The sequence below is a fragment of the Mixophyes fleayi genome, chromosome 2 (genome assembly GCF_038048845.1).
Source record: "Mixophyes fleayi isolate aMixFle1 chromosome 2, aMixFle1.hap1, whole genome shotgun sequence".
Lineage (NCBI taxonomy): Eukaryota > Metazoa > Chordata > Amphibia > Anura > Limnodynastidae > Mixophyes > Mixophyes fleayi.
The window spans coordinates 204,543,809-204,565,108 of NC_134403.1; the positions used below are offsets into that span (position 1 = coordinate 204,543,809).

A 21,300-nucleotide genomic window follows, 5' to 3' on the forward strand; every position below is an offset into this window, starting at 1 on the left:
ACTGTTTTCTTGTGATCATGAATCCTCACCAATTTATATTGTTGGTCTAATAATTTTCTACATCTCCCATATTTTAAGATCATTTGGGATAAGTCATCTTTACCTTCTGTTTGATGTCATTGTATGTAATTTGTTTATGTCAAGATCTCTTCAATTTACAGTACTGCGTAATGTCAGCACTTCATAAATAAAAGATAATAACAATATCTGCAGTAAAGTGTGTAAGGGTGCTATGGTGTATTGCTGCTGTTATGTTCATCAGTAGTCATGGTGCTGAATTACATGTAAAAGTAAATCTGACATTTGTCCCCACTACTATTGGTGAAGAAGACAACTATATTTCAGAATCTGTTTGGTTATCTAGAAACATGTAAACTTAAGTAAGCAGAACATGAAATGTTAGATATTCAGTGACAAATCAGCTGAAATAATTGATCATTTCTAATGTAAAAATATTTTTATAATTATAAACTGTTGATATAGAAACAATCGTAACATTTGTTAACTGACAATGAAGTCTTATGTTACCATTAACAAACTTGGTTTTATAAATTTATTAACATGAGGCAATGTCAAGCTTACAGGTACTAGACACCGAATTAGACAAATAATGAGAGTTTAATTTACTTTGTTCCACTAAGAAACATAGCAAATTAATTACATTTTAGTTGATTCTCAAAATAATACATTTCTATATAGAATGTATATTGACTGTCAGAAAAATTCATATGGTATAACAAGAGTATGTAAACTCTCCCTTGTAGTTTGATACAGTTCGCTATGAAAGTAATTATAATCAGTGCCAACACAGATTTTATTTGCAACGCCCTCCCCATTTCATCTTCTTTACATTCTTTTCTTTAAGGAATCATTTTTGGACATTACAGATTAATGAAAATAATTTAATGTGACAACTAAAGGGACTCTATCCTCATATTGCATTATTTTACCTTTGTATTAATAAAAAATATAAATGAATTAACATATGAAAAACAGCATTGTAATAGGACTTTATCTAGTTTCTCTAAATGTGTTAGCATGTCTTCTCGCAGAGCTCACCATTCATTATAGAATCCATTGCTTGTTTGTTCTTCTCTATAATCTAGTTCTCGTCTTCAAAATTAATAATGTCAATGTTACCAAGATTTGATGATCCTCTAGAGGTATTACATCAACAGACGTGCCCAGGTCCAGAAAAGATAGAAAATATAACAGAGCCTATCCAGAGGGAAATGATTTATTTCATATACAAGAAGCATATTGAGAGAGTAAATTACCCTGTGGAGCTAATCATCTTATGGGCTGAACCGGTGACATCACTAGCCACTGCCCGACTAATAGTCATGGGGCCTGATATTGATGAGGTACAGGCTCCTAGTGAATGCATAGGATACAGCAGTGATGGACAACAGGTGGCCCTGTGTCTGCATGTGGCCCTCCGAGCCCTCACATGCGGGCCCTGGTCCTTCCTGCTTTATTGGCAGATTTGTTTGTCATAGCTTGAAGCATTTGTTTTAAATACCTGCTGCTATGCAATTACAGATATATGTCTATTTCTTTGATTAAATGTATTGTTTTAGTTTATTACTAAGATTAAGGGGAATGTGCAGCCCTTTTGAAGGTTAGAGGGCCCTAGCAGCCACTGAAGTGTATCAGGTTGCCCATCACTGGGCAGTAGTCTCACTAGTATTAAATTAGTTCACAAAATTAATGCTTCCACTGTCGTTGCCACTTTAGGCAAAGAACAATTTTGATTTTATAGTCCCTTTCATTTTGTTACATTGTTTACATACAATTGTATTGCAAAAGTTGTTTTTACTATGGGAATTTCTATTGAATATAAAATGTCCCATGTTCTGATGAAAGTTAAAGTTTTAGTGGCTCCACCTGCAGCCACAGACCACCCTCTGCTCTTAAGATTAGCTCAGGCTTCCTGCGCACGTTCTTGCTTTCATCCAAGCTCACTTTGAATTTAAGAAGAGTGAGAGCCAGTACCACCTTTAACTCAGCCATAGCAAAGTTTTGTCCAATACAATTCCTGTGGGTTTAAAAGAGATATTAATTAGTAGAGACTGAATCCCAAGTTAGAACCAGAATCTTTGAATCCTGCTGAAATTGTGTTTATGTATACATTTACATGGAGACAGAGCATATGCATTTCTTCTTCATTTCTTGCAAGCTCATCAGATCAGCTGAGTGATAAAAATATGATGGTTTTCCCAGTGGTGGAGCAAGTGAAGCAGGTGCTCTGGGTGCCAGCAAAGGCAGAGGGAGCCATCTGGGCAAACACCCCCCTTCCCCCAAGAATGGAAGTCATACTGTAGAGGTGTTTTTTCCCCCTTCTTTTTTACCTTGTTCCTGTTCCTTTAAGCTTTGCAGTGCAGTGAAATCACATCCACAACGCTTAAGGGAGCTGGAAAGTGAAAGTAAAAAAGAAAACAAAAAAAGTGTCACTAGAGTATGTTGCATCTAAAGTACAATAAAGTACATATAAATATATAAAGTACTGGAGATGCGGAAGAGAGTTTGCACTTCTGGTTTGCAGAGGCATCACCTGAGTGTGTAAAAGCAGGCATGCAACTTAATGTGTGCTGGGAGGACCACCAAGATGCAGACCACCTAGGGATTGTTTCTATAAATGTATTAAAGCTGTCAATAATAGGATGCATGCGAGTCCAGTTTGACTCATGTAGGTATGACTAAATCACAGGGTAAAGGCATTATACACTCAACAATGTACTGTCCATTTGCAGATGGTACATGTGTGGTAGTGGTGGGGGGGGGGGGGGGTGTAACTATATTTTCTCTCTGTACAGGATATGATAAAATTATCACTTATTTGCCTGTTTTGTGTCATAATTCTGGACTGTTAACTTGGCAATGTGTCCAGTGCTGTCGTACCACTCCCCTTAAAGACATCGTATTTTAATATTTACATCACACAAATACAACATGGGTGGTCTGCATCTTGGTGGAAAAAAAGTAAGGTATATTGAAATATAAATCTATAGCCTTGTTTTTGAGCTCTATAGCTGCTTTAAACATTGTGTAAAGTACACCTACACAAATATGTGTTATTAGGTATAACATATTTTCTCTGTAAAATGAATTCATTAAATCTGAGGGAAACTGTCTGTAGTTTAATTTACACTGAATAAAAGTTACTAAACTATAAGACAAGGAATGCAAAAAAATGTGATGTGTTATTTTGTTTTCTTTTGTGCCAAAATAAATCTGTAATTGTTGAGCAGCTCTCCTGGTGCCAAGAACATGTTAATTAAGAAAACTGAAAAGTGGTTATTATATAACACTTTCAATTTCTAAGTAATACAAGAAATGGGAAACAAACAGAATCTTCACTTTTCACCACGTTTACATTGTAATAGTATGCTTTGTTACATTTAATATCAACCTCAGTACAGTTTAATAACAATTTTAAAAAATATAGGCAAAGGCAAGGAGGTTGTAACTTTATAAAACTTGTTATTGAGAAGTTAACTTGCTGGATATATAAGAAAAGGGACATTAGAAACAAAAAGGACAGAAAAAGTTATGAGAAAACATGCTGCAGACGTCATCTTCTCAGATTGTGCGACGTCCTTACCTGGGTCCAGCTGAGAAAGGCACAAATGCATGAGAAGACCTCTCCTGCATGTTGTCTGGATCAAATCGATATGGATCATAGACCTAGAAAAACAGAACTCATGGGTAAGGACTGGTAAAAGTTTTTGAAAGTTGGTTCAAGGCACAGGAAACATTATAATGTTTTGTACCTCAGGATTTGGCCAAACTGCAGGATTGTGGTGGGTGCCATAAATACTTATCAGACAGGTGTTTCCTTGGAAAATGAAAGAGAAAGATATTGACATATATCTAATACGTTGGACAATGATTACTTTTAAAGTCAAATGACTTTTTATCCAAAACGTAAACCTTATATTAAACATTAACATTAAATACTGATTAACTGGCAAAACTGTTCCAACGGTCTGCAAAAAAGGAAAACATCATATGCATATGTTGTAGTACACTATGACATTTAAACATATGTCAATTCTAAATTGTTTGTAAGTGTGGTAATGTGGAATATGAACAAAAGAAGAGCAGACAGTGTGAAGATAATGGTTTTCCTAAGATCCCTAGATATATACAGTATATTGTGCTTGCCTGATGTATCAGGGAATATACATGACTTTATTCACTTTGTTGATGTACCTCATGTATCAACTATTGTACATATAAGTGAAACTATCCATGATGCAGCTGCAAGTATAAGCAAGTATAATTTGTGACAAGATCGTATTGGGGATGCCGTCCTCTGGAGTGGTTGGTTGCACTTCAGCCAGATAAATCACACAAATCCAGTGTTTCAGGTTCAATAGCCTCAGCTAGTTTTATTCATCAACTTGCAAATAGAACAAAATATAAACAAAATCCTAACCATCTGGCTACTAACTAACACAGAGGTATTCTCTCTCTAGAGTGAGGGGCCTAGTGTCCCTCACTTAAACCAAACAATGGTACTTACAAAGTGGTAGTTTCCATCAAGAGTCATCTGACCTCTTCCCCAGACAGTGAGAGGCAGAGTGATCAGAGCTGCAGCATTTTATAGGCAACACACACAGGTGCAACTCCTAATTAGTCTGCTGTGAAACCTACACAGGGAAACTATTCCCACGTACCTAAACAAACTCTCTAGTGGATTAAAATACATATCACAGGAATCTAGGACCAGTGCTTCTGACACAATTTGTATATTTGTGTTGCTGTGCCTGGACAGACATCCACTTCCTTTCTCCTGCTCTGCATACAGACACACAACTGTTGTAGTTGGCTGAATTTCCAAGATGTCATTATTGGAAGTGCTCAAACCATTTTCAAGCCCTGTGGCTTTTTGTACCTTATTTTGTCACTGGAGCTCGGTGACTATATAAAAGATCATAGAGCTGTAATACCGCCTTATGATTATAACTTGCAATACAAAAAAAGCAAACTGAATAATGTGCTCACAAACTATATATTTTTCACTATCACTCTTCTGCTGTACATTTTAGCATAAATAAGTATATACCGTTAACAAGTAAAAATAAAGAAATGCATACATTACTATTGATTTTTTTATTTGACACACACACACACGCATACTCTTTTGAAAGTGTTGTTCAAAGGTGGAGACTACAATTAAAAGGTCCGATCATACCTTTAGGAATGACCTTCCCATCATGCAAAGTGATATCCGCAGTACAGCGCCTGGCCACTGCTGTTACAGGGGGGTGCAGCCGCAGGCTCTCCTTGATACACATGGTGGTAAATGGGAGCTGAGACAAGTCATCCCTAGAAAGCAGAATAAGTGACACAATTTTTGGTGAACAACCTTTTGATGTATCTGTCAGTCAAAAAATCTGTCAGTCAAAGAGAATTTATCATTGCTAGTGTTTCCTTCGAACCATCAGACCGAGTATGTATGCTTTCTAGGACAGTCACAGTGTGTGTGAGAGTGTGTGCATGTGCATGTCTAATCAGTTTTCACAGAGAGCTGCCACAGTGCAAAGTGCACAGTACTGTTCTGTATATAATAATTTACATGTTGTGCTCTCACTATACAGATTATTGCCACTAAATCATTGTTTATTTAATAATACAGTCAATGACAGTGTGGGGCAGATTTTATAAGAAATGTGAAAGTATGCAACAAACAACTTTTGAATAACTAACAGATTTAGTCATCCAGAACCATTTTCGCATTTAAGAAAAACAATACAATACATTTCTTAAATTTGTTTGCATAGTGATGTAAGGTACTCACCATTCCAAGTATTTTGCATCCTCCCCCTTGAATAACTCTCTGATCTCCTCTCTGCATTTCCCTTGGTATTCAGGGTGACGAGCCAAGTTATACAAAATCCAGGAGAGCCCACTGGCTGTGGTGTCATGTCCTAAGTGTGACAAAACAGTAATAGTAGAGGGGAATCACTGTCTTTTTGCGCTTGCCAAAGAGGCTCCAGCTCTGCACTAGGATTGGCTTCTATGGCGTAACACTGTTGAAGGGGTTGAAAGTGACCAAGTGGGGTTTCACCACATCTGCCCCTGTGCATGTTCAGAACGGAGACCCATGCCCATGGTCTTTCTTTTTTAAAGGGGAACCAATCTAGGCTGTCTAGACCATTACGTGCTGGGGCTGATTGAGGAATTTGAGGAGTAGGTACACTCCTGGATTCTTTAAGAGATTTTATTTAGTATTAGATCTCTCCAATTCATTTCAATGGGATTTCTACATGTGGCACACACTGCAAGGCCCTTTGAAATAAATGTCCATAGAAATGATTGGGAAAAGCTCCATAACGCTTTTGTTCTCAACCTGTTACAAATTTGAAGTTGTCAAATGCATATTGACCACATATAAACTGCATATCAAATGCATAGCATTTATATGTATTTCCATATGCAGATTGCCAGTTTTTTTCACAAATGCAACACCAATGGTAAGGGGACTAAGAGATTCATTGAGTTTGCAATATGTCGTATTACCAGCAGAAATTAGTAAAAATTTTGCATCCTTTACATCTTGCCAAATCTAAATAAGAAAACAATAGTGTCTTCTCAAGTTCAGACAACAATGAGGGGTTCATTTCTATAGCTGTTCCTACTATTTAGTGAGGCGAATATCACTAGACCACGTAGTCCTATCTATTGTGTTTGCCTGAGATATCAAGAAACACATAGAATATAATTCACTTTTAAATGCATCTTATCAGTGGTCAAAGTGGAAATTTAAAAGTGGCGGCATGAAAAATATAATGGGAATGTAAGTAAATGGAGTTTGACAGTTTTACAATGAAAGCAGTAGGAGAAGTGGAGGTATGACATACCACCATACACCTCCACTTGGACTACTGCATCTTATGATAGGTAAGAATCACATCTTCCCTGTTGTATATCAATGGCATTTTAACTTGTGGCCTTAGGATATTTGCTATTGATCTTAACTTGCTATTAGCATCATGACACATTTGCCCTTGTCCGACCTCTGGATTGCTACAGAACATATCTGGCCAATGCTTTGCAAGCCTTCTTCCCACAGCCCACTGCCATTCTTCCCATATTTTTTCCGTAGCTAGGGCCAGCATTTGTAGAGTTTTCTACATATACATATATTCATCACTGATATTCTTGACTTCTATTAGATAGTAGTTGTAAATAATAGTCAATATGTAAAACTATACACACTAATAAATCTTATACTAAACACACCTTCAAACATAAATGTGTCAACTTCATCTCTCATCTCTTCATCAGACAATTGGTTTCCATCTTCATCCTGTGTCAAGAAATGAAGTGTTAAAGCAAAGACAATTCAGTATTTCAATAACAGTGCACCATGTAGGCACATATGCATTGAACCACATCATGTAGTAAGATTCTTATACAATAATATATTATGCATATTGCATTATATGACATTGCATTTTTGTTTTTGTACATTCATCCAGCTCAACCTTGCACTTACTTATTTGTGGGTTTCAGGTTCCCCCGTCTGATTGCCGTTATGAATATTAGTTTTAATAATTATATATATATATATATATATAAATAGTGCAGGCACTCTACCTGGTCAGACACCTCTCTCTATACAGTGGTGATTAATAAAACTGATATTTCTGGAAAATAACAATTAGTTCCTCCTGACCTTTGACAATAATAGAATATCAATGAAATCTTGTGTCTTCCCTTGCTTGGACTTGATCCAGTTCTCGGTTCCCTTCTCTTGCAGAGCCTTCTTCCGCTGTTGCACCACCCCTGCAGTGAACTTGTGCACGATCTCGCATGCTCGCTGGAATTTCCTTCCATTGGAGGAAAGTCGGTAGATGAAATCAAAGTGATGGGGAAGGAAGTGCTCACGTTGCACCACCAAGGAGCTGAGCTCATAAATAGCAGCAATATAATCACTTGACTTTCTGTATTGAGTAATGCAAGAAAAGAAAAACATTATTTACAGAGGGCCCATGCATTTAGCCTTGAGACAAAGCATTACTTGAGTGGACATAAAATAAGTAATATTAATAATTATTTTACATCTATTTCATTATTTATTATGTACATTCTTCATCATGACATTGCTATATAGATATCTTTACCTCAATATCAATGACTCCATCTGAAAGTACTGTACCCAAAACTTGACAAAAACAATTCATTTTAAAGACACTTTGTAAGAGAAAATGACATACTCTTGGCAGTCACTGTCGTAGCTGAATGTGCATTTCAAAAGTGTGTCCAAGGTCATTAGACTGATGTGTTCGAACATATCCAGAGAAACTCGGCCTTCTCCAGACAACCTGCGCCATTTAGCCTGTGGAAATATTCAGCAATTATGGTAGAGTATAAAGTAAACTTGTTATCGCTACATCAGACGATACTGTAGACCTGGAGGTAAATGTATCAAGCTGAGAGTTTTCCAGCGAGTTTGAAAAGTGGAGTTGTTGCCTATAGCAACCAATCAGATTCTAGCTATCGTTTTTTAGAATGTACTAAATAAATGTTAGCTAGAATCATACCCGCCGGAAAACTCTCAGCTTGATACATTTACCCCTTGGTGTCTTTAGTACATCAAATAAGGCTATGTCCAGATGACTGTACATTAAAAAAAAACAGAAATTAACTGTTGTCATGACCTTTTCCAGTCACATACATGGTACAGTTACACTACTAGATTACAGCCGAAATTTCCTCCTACTACACATTTGAATGCTGAAGCCACTGGCACTCGGCAGGAAATGCCAGCAAGGCTGGGGAAAAGCACTTATAATAGTCTTGAACAAATAGCAAGAACACTCTAGATCATTCTTGTTATAATAATGTTAAATCATGGTGTCAGGTTAGATTTGACTTACCATAAGATTCTGTGACACAAAAATGTGCACTAGATAATATTCTTATACAATAGATAGCTAAAAAATATTCACCTTCAGTGAGGCAGTTTAGTCAGAGTTTAGTCTAGTGGCCACTTTACTTACTTATAACTCACAATGGGGCACATTTATCAATATTCACATAAAGTGAAAAGTAGTTTTCAATCCTTATCGCAATGATAAGGATTGAACTATTTCTCACATTTATGTACAACCCTGCACAGAAACAGCAGTTCCGAAAAACTGCTGTTTCTGTGATGTAAAAAATCATACTTACCTTCCTCTTCGGAAGCGCTGTCTCCGGATCTTCTCCTTGTTCTTTTCATTCTTCAATTGCGCACGTGCAGTTCCAAGAACTGGACATGCGCACAAAGATCCCCGCTCTGTCTCTGCAACTATCGTTGCAGAGAGAGAGCTGTGAGTGACAGGGAGGGATCATGTGATCCCTCCACACATGCGCTGTCCAACTCTGCTCTTCGGAGCAGAGCTAACAGCATTGGATTTCTTCAATTATGATAATGTACGCCAGCTTCAGGCAAGTTTCCGAAAAAAATGTTTTTTCGGAACTTGTTAGATTTGAGCTGGGAGCAGTCACCATACTGTAGAATGGTGACTGCTCCCAAAAACGAAGAGGAGTGCAAAGCAGTAGATATCCACGATATCTGCTGCGATGCACCTTTAATAAATATCCGGAGGACACCCAGGGAGCTTAATTTCACGGTAAGTGCACGATAGTGCACTACCGTGCTTTCATAAATATGCCCCGATATCTGCTTTTAATCCTACTAAAAACACACTAAAAAAGAGTGGCCTTAATAATATTGGGGCTAAAGAAAATAAAAAGGAAAAAGAAAGGTAGACGAGCCCATTATTGTCTCGTAAAGACCTATATCATGGCAAAGGACAAGCTTGGACACATAGCAGAGAATCTAGGGTTTTTTAAGATAGGAAGATGCTATATTGTAGATGTCTTGTACAGCTGGAACTCACATGCATTATATCTGTGCTCTGATTGAAGATCTTTACATAATGTTTTAAAATATCAAAATGAAACGCGGGTGTTAAGAGACGACGGTGCTGGCTCCATTTCTCTCCCCGGCTGAGCAAAAGTCCGTCTCCTAAAGGAAGAAGATTATTATATTATCAAACAAGCGAAATGTAAAATGCAATGCTGGGTTTATATTTATAATGGCTATAACCTCAAACATTTGCTTTGCTTATTTGTGGTTAGCACAGAGGAATATATATGCAGGACATAGACTTATGTTGTATAGTCTTCATCTATAGCAGTCCCAATTTCTAATAGAGCGCTAACATGCTCACTCAGTTGCCCCCAAGTCTTGAGTGAAATAGTATACGTTATTAAAACGTAAGTAAAAAGTAAGAGAAAACTTAAAGAAAATGAATAATTTCCTTAATGAATCAGGCCCATGGGGCCTAATTCATTAAGGAAAGTTAAGCAAAAGTAACTAAGTAAGTAAGGCAAAACCATTTTGCATTGGAGAGGGAGGTAAATTTAAAATGTGATGGCAGATTTATATTTGGAGTAAGGCATGCCCTAGATCAACTTTAAATTTCAGTGTACAAATAAGCTATCAAGTATTTGTGTGTTACATGAAAATATGGACAGTATTTTCCTTATGTGCAAAGTAATAAACTAATTTGCACTCCATGCATTGCAACAAGGTTTTGCCCAGAAAACGTGAGTATGAAAACATACTAAATTTTTTGCTTAACTTTCCTTAATGAATCCGGTCAATTTTTATTAATGACAGAACATTAAAAAAAAATTGGATGTTGCTGTGTTTACTGGTATATGGTCCAGTTCTGGTCCTGCGCAGAGCAGTTTTACGCAAAATACGGCACGTATTGGAATTTACGTTTGACTTAATGAATCAGGCCCAGTGTAAGCAGTAAAACGTCACATCAAAATTATTAACTAAAACATGCCCTTTTTTTCATAAAATACTGCTTGGTTTATGCTCCTTTAGGTCTTAATGAATCATGCAAGTAAGGGGACATCAAGACTGTCTTTAATACACGTTGGGTTTTCAGCGTTTTAATGTTTTTATTACATAGGTTGTAGAAAAGCACTTTCCTCTATAACTTATCTCTGAAAGGAGCAAATAGAGTCCCTGTGAAAGTCTAGGCCATGGTTTATTCACCACCTGGTTAAATGCAACAAGATTTCTGTAGGGGTCCTGTAGTCCCTCTGCTAAACAGGGAATGCCCTCTAAATATGCATTATCCATCCCCTCAATCTCATCCCAAAAAACAAAAACAAAAAATCTTCAGACACTTTTGGACATTTGGTGGTCCTGCTCAGATCTTGTGTCCTTTTGGAAGGAAATCGGATTTTTCACAACAGACGTCAATGGGCTTACTCCATAATCGACGTTCAACACCCTCCTCTTACACGCTCCCATTCCCCATCTAGACAAATCCATTGACAATCTCATCTTAACACATTTCCGGCCAGCCAAATGGCAGGGGGGAGGGGGGGGTATTGCAATCCCCCTGTTGCCAGGAGGTTATATACTGCATCTGGTTTGTTTCTAAGATGGAATATCTCATCAGCCTCCAGAATAATAAAGTGGCCTCACACTTCCACAAAGCTTAGGATCCTTGGTCCGCGTACCATGATACCTCTCTGCCTGGTTCATCCAGAATATGGCTCATTCCTATTGCCCCACCTCTCCCCCTCCCCAACACATTTCCTTGAAAACCCCCTTCCACCCTTCCCACAGCGGTTCGTTTTTGACACTTCCATTGCGTACATGTTTTCTACTTCCTGATTGTGATATTTGGATAGTATGTCCGTGGCTTTAATGTATTCATTGCACAATGAATATTGTACCGCTGCTTTTTTTAACCAAAAAACCTGAAAACTTTAGAAATAAAGTGAATGAAAAAAATAAACAAAAAAAGATTACGATTTGACATGCGGATGTGCACTTAACCAGAAGTGAAAATAAAAGCATTGCACCAAATGAGACCACACACATATGTGTTTTCAAGTGTGTTTAACTTGGGTTGTGCTGCACTATTTTGAATGCCTCTTGTTTCATTTCAGTTTCACTAATGCATCACAACTCACATTCATCTGAATACTAGTGCATTGCGAAGGGGATGCCATTAGAAAGCTTTTATATAAGAGTCTCCGAATGTGTTTATTTTGAACAAGATAACAACTTTCCGTTTTCTAAGATTCATGTTTAAAAAGCAGTTTGATTGGAGTTTTAAATGCATCCACATGAAACAAGTACATATATCCACAGCATTTTGTGTGCATTGTACATGCTTTAAAACACAGATACTAGCATTTGCAACACTAAGGTTAAATATATGGAAGTTGAAAAATAAAAGTCATGAAGCTAAATAAACTATTATACTCAATAAAACGTATAGCTAACACATTAACATTTAATCTTTACTGTTAACTATTGGGGAAAAGTGGGTCAATGATGGAAAGTTGGAGCATTTGAGGAAGAGTGTTCAATCCAAGTTCACCAAATGCATAAGACTATATTACTATATGGTTTTTTTTGTTTTGTTTTTATATAAAAGTAGGGCCTTAAGTATGTTAGGGATTTAGGTGTTTAGTAATCAAGATTCAACCCTAGCCTAGAGTGAAGCATTCAGAGCCACATCATTAAACCACACTGAATAGATATTCTTCTATAGTGTGTAGAAAATGAGAATGATACCTAGCAGGTGGTATATATTACAAAAATAAATGTGTCTTAAATCAACAACTATTGACTTACTAACCTCCATGTTCATTATTTTCTATAAAGAAGAATACATACACCAGTTAATAGGCTCTCTGGGAATCCCCAAGTTCAATAAAAGACCAAGGGCACATAAGGACTCGTGTGATTATACTTTACCTCTCCTACTTGGATGAAAATTAACCCTTTCAAATTTGTAAAGTTTGTGAAAATGTCGAATGATTCACAAGATTGTGACTTCTTGCTGATGGATCCTGCTACTGTGTGGTCCAGTGCGGGTCACATATAGTCCAGAGGGCTAATCGTGAAAATGGACAATACCATGCTACTTCATTTTAGTATATTACCATAATCGCAGATCTATTTATTTGTTTAACTGTTTCAACTCTTACATACCAATATAAACAATGAATATTGGATGAGATATGGATATGTTCTTCAGCCAAAGTTGGTATTTTAAACATAACAAGCAACAAACAATTTATAATGTGGCAGTTTCAAATAGTTAATGATTTAAAGAAAATGTAATCCGGGGAAGAAATCATTTTCAGAAGTACAGTGCAAAAATCAGAATTATAAATACGAAAAATAACTTACCCAACCAGGGTTTTAGAAAGCCATAGAATAATTCATCTTTAGATGCAATGGCAGCTGGAAAAGATGATAATTGTAAGAATTCTGAAAGTGTTCATTGCATAACTATATTTAAAAGAATTCCATTCATAATGTATATAGGACAAACATTTGTGTCCAAATATTAATAAAAGTCCGTGTGGATAGAAAGACAGATAGATGTGAAAGTATGTGGAGGTGGGTCAGTAAAAGAAAAAACTGATTCGTTCTAGGGGATGGTTTACTAAAATTACATCCCTGCCAGAGTCTGTCTCTTTCTATCTCCACCTACATTAGTGTGGGGCAATATCAAATAACCCCTTGCACGTGTGTGTGTGTGTGTGTGTGTGTGTGTGTGCGTGTGCGCGTATGGGATCCAGGTGTAGTTTTATGCTGGTGATCAGTTAACTAATAGCCCCCATTCCTTTGTCTACTGTGGTTGGTCCTATCCTCCCACAACCTCTCACTCCCGAGTAGTAAGGGACAAGATGGACACGATTACCTTCAGCCTATACTGGCGGCATTTCGCATCCCTCTTGGAGGTGGTTGAGTGCAGGGCAATCTAACAGTACACAGCCTAGTGCTGAGATTCCACCCTCAATGATGCAAAATTGGGGAGGATTAGGCAATGGGTCTCAGCTTAGTGCTGAGGGCCCTATCTGACCTCTTTGGCGTCAGATGGGAATGCCACCTACAGGTAGGCTTATGCCACCTGTGGCTTTAATGCTGCCATGAAGCCACAAGTCCCAACATGATTTAGTTCCAAAGCAGTTGAGTGTTAGAGGTTTCCCTAAGCTTATGCTAAAGTAAAAAAGTTTAAAAACAAAACAGAACCATGCAAACACCATTCTTTTTATACACAAGTTTGGGCAAATTGCTGAGGGCAATTTGTTTCTTTTCCAATAGCATATTAATATTTAATATTACTGTCCAGCTGTACAGAGGTAACATTGCAGCTTTGTAAAAGCGGTCAGCTTCAGTGGATCTCTATAGTGTTCATCCATTTATAATGCTCACTGCTGTATGCCCCATTTATTGCAAGATTTTCCTATATTCTGCTGTGATATTCACCAAAGAGGAGAAAACGGTGATAGCGGTAGGAAGGACATTTTAGATCATACATGTGTGGAAGGAATGACATGGAGTATAGTGGAGATATTTTGGAGTATTAAAGTGGGGAGTTGCAAATTTGGTAGGAGAGTTGCTGGGTATTGAAGGTATAGCAGGCTGGGTATTTTGGAGCTGCTATAGGCAATATATAAGAGCAATTAAAAAGGAATACAGTCAATGATACCATATAAAAAAGAAGGATGTCAAGGTAGGTAATAAAGATGTAGACCACAGCAGATGGGAGCTCTACATTCTATGTTGGTGCGCACAATATTGGTGGAATGAGTGTGACCAATTAAAATTAATACATCATGCATTCTGATTAATTTATTACAAAATAAAAGCAAAAACGACATAAAAAGCAAGTCTTTTTTCGTATAAAGACAATTTGAAACAACAAAAAAAGCAAGACAGCAGAAACCAATTCAGATGAAGCTACCGCCAATCTTTTGTGCTAAAGAATAATAAATGATTACTGAGCATAATATAACTAAAAGGGATAAAATGAAGCATGTTGTTTCCATGTTCAAGTTTCATAAGCGGAGGAGGGTGGTTAGGTGCACTGGCACTCATGGCTCTCGTTTCAATTGTAGCACTTTTATATACAAGCAGAACACAATCTAGACAATATTTACAGTTGTGGTGAGACTGAATAAAGAGTAATGTGCAGAGTGCTATATGTTAGGTAAGACTGAGGTTATCATTACAAATCCAAGCCAAAATCTCAACAAATTAATTTGTGAAAAATCTGTGCATTGAAGTAAGCTCAAAAGTAATGCGAGAGAAACAGAGAGAAAGACTGAGACTATTCTGGGGATACATTTGCCTTAGTTAATAGCACATGTTTAACTGTGACAGCCAGCAGGTGTTAGAACTGGTCTATAGAAATACATGTTGTAGTCAGATGCAAAGCACTATTGAGTCCATAGCATCATGAATATGACTTAGTCTAAGATGAAACACTTTATCTTTATATGTATGTGCGTGTGGGGGTCATTCCTGGCCAATATGGTTTTTAGTGTAGGAATAACTACTGCTTTTATCAACATAGAAAGACAATGCACATACGTTCTAAGAAGATAAATGCAGAAACTTGAAAAAAGATAAACTACCTGGAGCCTGAAGCACAGGTTTAATGCTACTAGGATGGAAAAGTCTTATGATAGGATAATAAAGACTAAACCACCAGGAGCAGGCATAGACGTTATTCTTGACCAGTTCGTTCACAACCAGTAATCCTTCTTCTGTATTCCTGATCTAGAGCGATGGGAAGTTACAGTCAGATAGTTGACACCCAAGAAAAAGCATGTGCAGGCATGAGATCTCTTATCCAGAAGCCCATTACACACAAAGTTTTAAAAAACACACACAAAAAAAATGAATTAGTTGGTACTTCTTGGTGAGAATGTCTTCTCCTATAGTCACTCTAAGGAGCAGTTCTAAACAATGTAAGGAAGCGCTGAATGCAGGGGCAAAGAGGAGAAAGGCAGTGGCCATTCTTAAAACTAATTGATTATAGCATTATGCTCCAAATTACAGAAACATATCATATGCGGAACACTCTATGTTTGAAGCATTGTGGATAATAGATCTCATACCTGTACAAGGTCTGTAGCCCCAAAACATTGTTTAGATAAATTACTAGTATAATTATATAGATAAATTACCAGTATATTTTTTTCAAGGATAGTGAAATCAGTAAAATTATTTGAAGTATAGAGAAAACATTTAAAAAACATGCTAACTCAACCATTTTCAAACATTAGATTTTTCAGATTTTTTGTTAACCCAAGAGTCAAAAACACCTTAACCAACATTAGCTGCCATTAAAGTATTCACTTTTCAATAGTATTACCGTCAGTACTGCTAAGTGCCTGTTATATTGTTTATTGATACTGTCATGAACACGCTACCAGCTGCCGTGACTTTGGGGTGTTTTCGGTATGAGGTCACACAGGATCCAGCCCGCAGTCTCTCTCTACCCATCACACAGGTTATAGACCTACTGAATCGCCCCCACACCACACTCTCACACCTCTATACACTTCAGGTTTGTCCCCACCTATTGAATACAGGCAATAGGACCCCAACATACTGTCCCACACTGGCACATAAGGCCACAGGATAACAAGTCCTCCAAAGGGTTAACTCTTCACACCTCCAGACTGTTACACAAATGTCATTTTTTCCCCCAGCACACTGCTATAGCCAGCAACAGATCTGCCATTTCTACTGTAGATAAAAATGCAAAAGTCTTTGTTGCACACATTTGCAAATGTATGTTTAAGCCATCCGCCACGCCAAGGCGCTTTTGCTAATAGGATGGTCCTACTCTAAACAATGAGAGTCCCATATATTTGGGCCATACATATGTGTTTTTAAATTGAGAGCCAACTTACCAAAGAGGTACCCCAGAGGCCTCCAAACAGCAATTCAGTGCCAGTACCCCCTCTCAGCTACTGACACCAACATGCCTCTCAAATACAAAAGTGGAAGCTGCTCAAATCAATTTATAGGCCATAACAGGTGCTTGAAAGGGTGGGGTTATCCTTCAAGGAACATACACACAACATTTTTTCCCCCAGCACACTGCTATAGCCAGCAACAGATCTGCCATTTCTACTGTAGATAAAAATGCAAAAGTCTTTGTTGCACACATTTGCGGGGTACCTCTTTGGTACAGACAAGCCTGCTTGTCTTCCTCTTCATCAATGACTCTTAGCAATTGAGCACTCGTCTTTGGGTGTATATTGCACCCAAACCTTATTTGTGCAAATTATGAAAAATACAGTTTAATCCCTGATAGGCCCTCCACCATCCTTTGCATGTTAATAGTAGGATTGGTTGGAGTTATGGTCAAGGTCACACATTTTTTTGACAAATCCTTCAAACCAGCCCAGATGTCAAACTGTTGTGGTCTGTCACCTGCGTCATCCCTGCTTGTGTTTGGAAAGTGCAAATTGGTGCCAAAACCTGACGTTCCAGAACTGCTGCCACTGGTCCCACACTGCTGCCTCTGGTGCAGGACTTACACAATGAACCGCATCATCATCAGCGCCCTCGTCGGATAACCAAATCTCCCCCACATCCTCTTCTAAAGACAAAGTGTCATCATCACTTGGTGTATCACTGGCTACACTCGGGCTGTTCAGGCACACATCAGAACTGCTGAAAGGGCCCCTCTTTATGGGTACACTAACTGAATGTTCACCATTAGACATCCCACTGTTGGATGGACTCTCCACAGGGATTGGTGTCATTTCTGATTCTGAGCAACCATTATCCTCTAATGCCTTACTGTTATCTTGCAGCTCGGCTTTGACGCGTAACAGTAGTTGTGCACCACTTGTAGGCTCGGTAACATTTTTTGATCTGCCACTAATAGACAAAGGTGAAGGCTTCATTCTCTCTTTGCCACTGTGTGTATAGAATGGCATGTTGGCATTTTTTTTTTTATCGGCACTTAACTTTTCCTCAGTTACATTTCTTTTTCGCTTCAACACGGTAAATTTTTTTGGGGTCTGTGTTTTTTTGACTGATTTCAAAAGACTGTGTAGTTTGACATCGCCTTTCCCAGATGACGTACTGGGAACACTACCATCAGGACTGGTGACAGAACCTGGTTGCTGATACTGCTCATATGTGGACTGCTTTGAATCCATTATGAGCCCAACGCACTTGTAGTGCTACAAATTGTTTTAGATACTGCTGACAAATATGACTTTTGAGAGCCACAAAAAATTAATGCAAAAGAATGGGGGACACCCCAAAAGCACTTGGGAGTGCTAAATATTATATTTTAAGTCTGCTGACAGATAGGACTTTTGACAGCCAGAAATATTAATACAAAAGAAAATGGGACACCCCAAAAGCACTTGGGAGTGCTAAATATTATATTTTAAGTCTGCTGACAGATAGGACTTTTGACAGCCAGAAATATTAATGCAAAAGAATGGGGGACACCCCAAAAGCACTTGGGAGTACTAAATATTATATTTTAAGTCTGCTGACAGATAGGACTTTTGACAGGCAGAAATATTAATGCAAAAGAATGGGGGACACCCCAAAAGCACTTGGGAGTGCTAAATATTATATTTTAAGTCTGCTGACAGATAGGACTTTTGACAGCCAGAAATATTAATGCAAAAGAATGGGGGACACCCCAAAGCACTTGTAGTGCCAAATATTGAAAAAAAAGACTCCTCTATCCTCCTCTCTTCTCTATCAATTGTAATCAGAATTGTAATCAGAATTGTAATCAGAATTGTATTCTCTGTTCCTGCTCTAATCAGACTGTGACTACACCCTGCTCTCTCCCTCTGTCAAATGGCGATGGATTGCTGTGGAGGCGTGTATTTATAATTTTCAAATATCGCGAGAACCGAGCCCCGAGATCCGACGACGTCACGATGATGTTCGGCCTCGATTTGGAATCCGAGCGGGCGGGAGAGTACCGAGCCTGCTCGGCTCGGTACTCGGATAGGCAAAGTTCGGGTGGGTTCGGTTCTCGGGGAACCAAGCCCGCCCATCTTTACTAAAAAGGATCACATTTTTGAAAACTACAGAACTGAAAGCACTTATCTAGGGACAGTTTTACATTATTTTATAATTTAAACTGCTAGCATTTTGCTGAACCTCCCTGTCAGTAGGTGCAAAAGGGTAACACAGCAACTTTACTACATACATATCCATCACATGGACAGACTATTGTGTCTTCAAATGATTGCAGAATATAATTCCCTGGCGCTCCACCACAATAAAAATAAAAAAACTATTGTATGAAGATTGTATAGCTGGTACTTTGCTCATTACTGTTGAAATGTTTTGTCTAGCCATTTTGTTTAGGGTGGGGTAGAGTGCTGAAACACCATAGTATTGCTGCACCCTATTTCCCAATTTAATGTACTGTGGGCAAGATTTACCCTTTACCCCAAGGTTGGCCTAAACTTTCCCCAGGGGACTGGTTCTTCAGCTCCCTTGAGAAGGAGGGTGCCTCGGATGACTTGGGGAGAGGGTCACCCATAACGGTCTATACCCAAACCCCACAAAAACGTGACAAACAAAAAACATTTCAACCAAAAAAAGTGCTGCATGTTCATAAATAAATAAATGCTATAAGGCCCCAGTCTTTCGGCCGGATATATAAGAATTGTCCTTGCACCCGGCCAAAAGGCTAGGACAAAGGAAAAATGGTGCAGCCTGAAGAGCAAAGGTACATAGTCCAAAGTGCTTTATTCTGTGCAAAGGTGCCATTCTCTATACCATATGCATTTTTGGGCACCCCTGGTTCAGACAGCACCAAGGTCACATAGCACCTCGGGCTTCAGGCAGCCGGCCTCTTGGCTAAAGGACCAGGTGACAGTCCCTCACCTACAGGGGGCGCCTTTAAACCCCACTGATTACATGGGCCTCTATACCTGATCTTAGCCAAAAGGCAGAGAAGCGATCCTGCATTGATCCGAACACAGCTTGCTACATAGGTACACCGATTGAGAAGTGGTTAATCCAGGAGCATGCCATAGCTAATTACATCTACAGGGATTAGGCTCTATTGTTGATATCCATTGTGAGAACCCATTATCTATAGACATAGCTGAGCTGCTGGCAGGAGGCTGCGATAGCGATAGAGATGAGTCCCTATCCAGCCACTAATTGTGTAGTCTAAAGAGGAAATACCGTCTTGAAGAATGGGGCCCAAAGACTGGATGGTGACCAGAAATAGAAGCAGATATATTCTGCGGTGAAGATTGCGGAAGCTGGAGGCCAGGACTGATTGGGGGTTAAAGAACAAATAAACAAAGGATACAGTGAAGGACTGCAAACAGCAGTGTTTTTCTTCCTTCATCCTTGTTCCCTGCGAGTCTATTGACTTTGTAACCAAAATGTACCTGGTTGTGTACAGCATCGTCATTGAATAGTGACAATGCTAGTGTGCAGACTGTGGACTTCATTTAGACTAGGATAAAATCCCAGTACAAGATGCAGATGAGTGGAGATAGGGCATGATACAGCTAAACTTTAAATCAGTGTAAAAATAAAGCTGCCTGGCATAGCATGCAAGAAAAATTGCATTTGAACCCTTTGCATTGCAACATGGTTTGTTCAAGTGCAAATTTTCACTATTTACCTGGATTTGCTCTTAACTCTAAGAGAGGACCTGCATATGGATGAAGTGCACGGCTTTGAACTGATTGACAGGCTCAGTAGATGTTACTAAATGCTGTGTATAATGAGCTGCTTAATATAGTGTACATTATATAAATGGAGTGTTTATACGTAACTACATAAAATCTCTATGCTCCCTTTCACTCATCTGCATTGTTAGGAGGAAGGTGCGTCTGACACAGCAGACAATGTGTGGATTGGAGTCATACACAGAGGCAGGGTCTATGATGTCACAGTTTTTCAAATTACTGCATTCTCAGGTCTGTATAAGACCTGGCCAGGTCACTCTCCCAAAGATGTGGGAGGAGCTATAGCTGTCTCTAATGGACTGAGGCTGTCATTTTTTGCTGGTAGTAGCCTTAAAATGAAAATTAAATTTCCACCCCTAACTGCACAGCAATAGATTTTACTGTGGAGCATTTGCTTACTATGGAATACCAGAGGACAGCAACCAAACCCATGTCTTGATAAAAATCTACTAACATTAGTGGGTAATTTGAATAAATGAATTTACATTAGTAGGTAGTTGGAAAAATGAACACACTTTAAGGAGTACATGTCAAAAATGTGATATATTAACTTATAACTTAAAAATACGGTTGAGAAACCCTGGATAAGGAGAATCTGAGTTACATTCTACTAGCGCTGGTACAACTGCATATTCAATTACCCTGCAAATTTTGGCCTCTGCATGCTAACTAATTCTCAGGATCCTTTTCATATTTTCTGTGTGTAGAATAACTCGCAACAGTATGTTGTGAAAAAGTAAATTA

The 21,300-nt window shown here is 38.4% G+C and overlaps 1 protein-coding gene across 2 annotated transcripts in view; it reads right to left on the bottom strand.

The window, feature by feature from the left end:
- Positions 1–435: 435 nt before the first annotated feature.
- The window catches only part of LOC142138600 (ultra-long-chain fatty acid omega-hydroxylase-like), a 32,118-nt gene continuing 11,253 nt past the window's right edge, over positions 436–21,300 (bottom strand). Inside the window, exons 3-13 of one of the 2 annotated variants that reach the window (XM_075195392.1) lie at positions 15,475–15,619; positions 13,238–13,291; positions 9,900–10,027; positions 8,229–8,350; positions 7,688–7,955; positions 7,252–7,318; positions 5,807–5,936; positions 5,201–5,334; positions 3,774–3,838; positions 3,605–3,687; positions 436–2,038 (exon numbers count right to left, since the gene is read on the bottom strand). In XM_075195392.1, coding sequence (XP_075051493.1) covers positions 1,867–2,038; positions 3,605–3,687; positions 3,774–3,838; positions 5,201–5,334; positions 5,807–5,936; positions 7,252–7,318; positions 7,688–7,955; positions 8,229–8,350; positions 9,900–10,027; positions 13,238–13,291; positions 15,475–15,619 — 1,368 coding nt within the window. In that variant the 3' untranslated portion in view covers positions 436–1,866. The remainder of the gene's footprint in view (positions 2,039–3,604; positions 3,688–3,773; positions 3,839–5,200; positions 5,335–5,806; positions 5,937–7,251; positions 7,319–7,687; positions 7,956–8,228; positions 8,351–9,899; positions 10,028–13,237; positions 13,292–15,474; positions 15,620–21,300) is intronic. The other variant, XM_075195393.1, reaches the window with a different exon arrangement.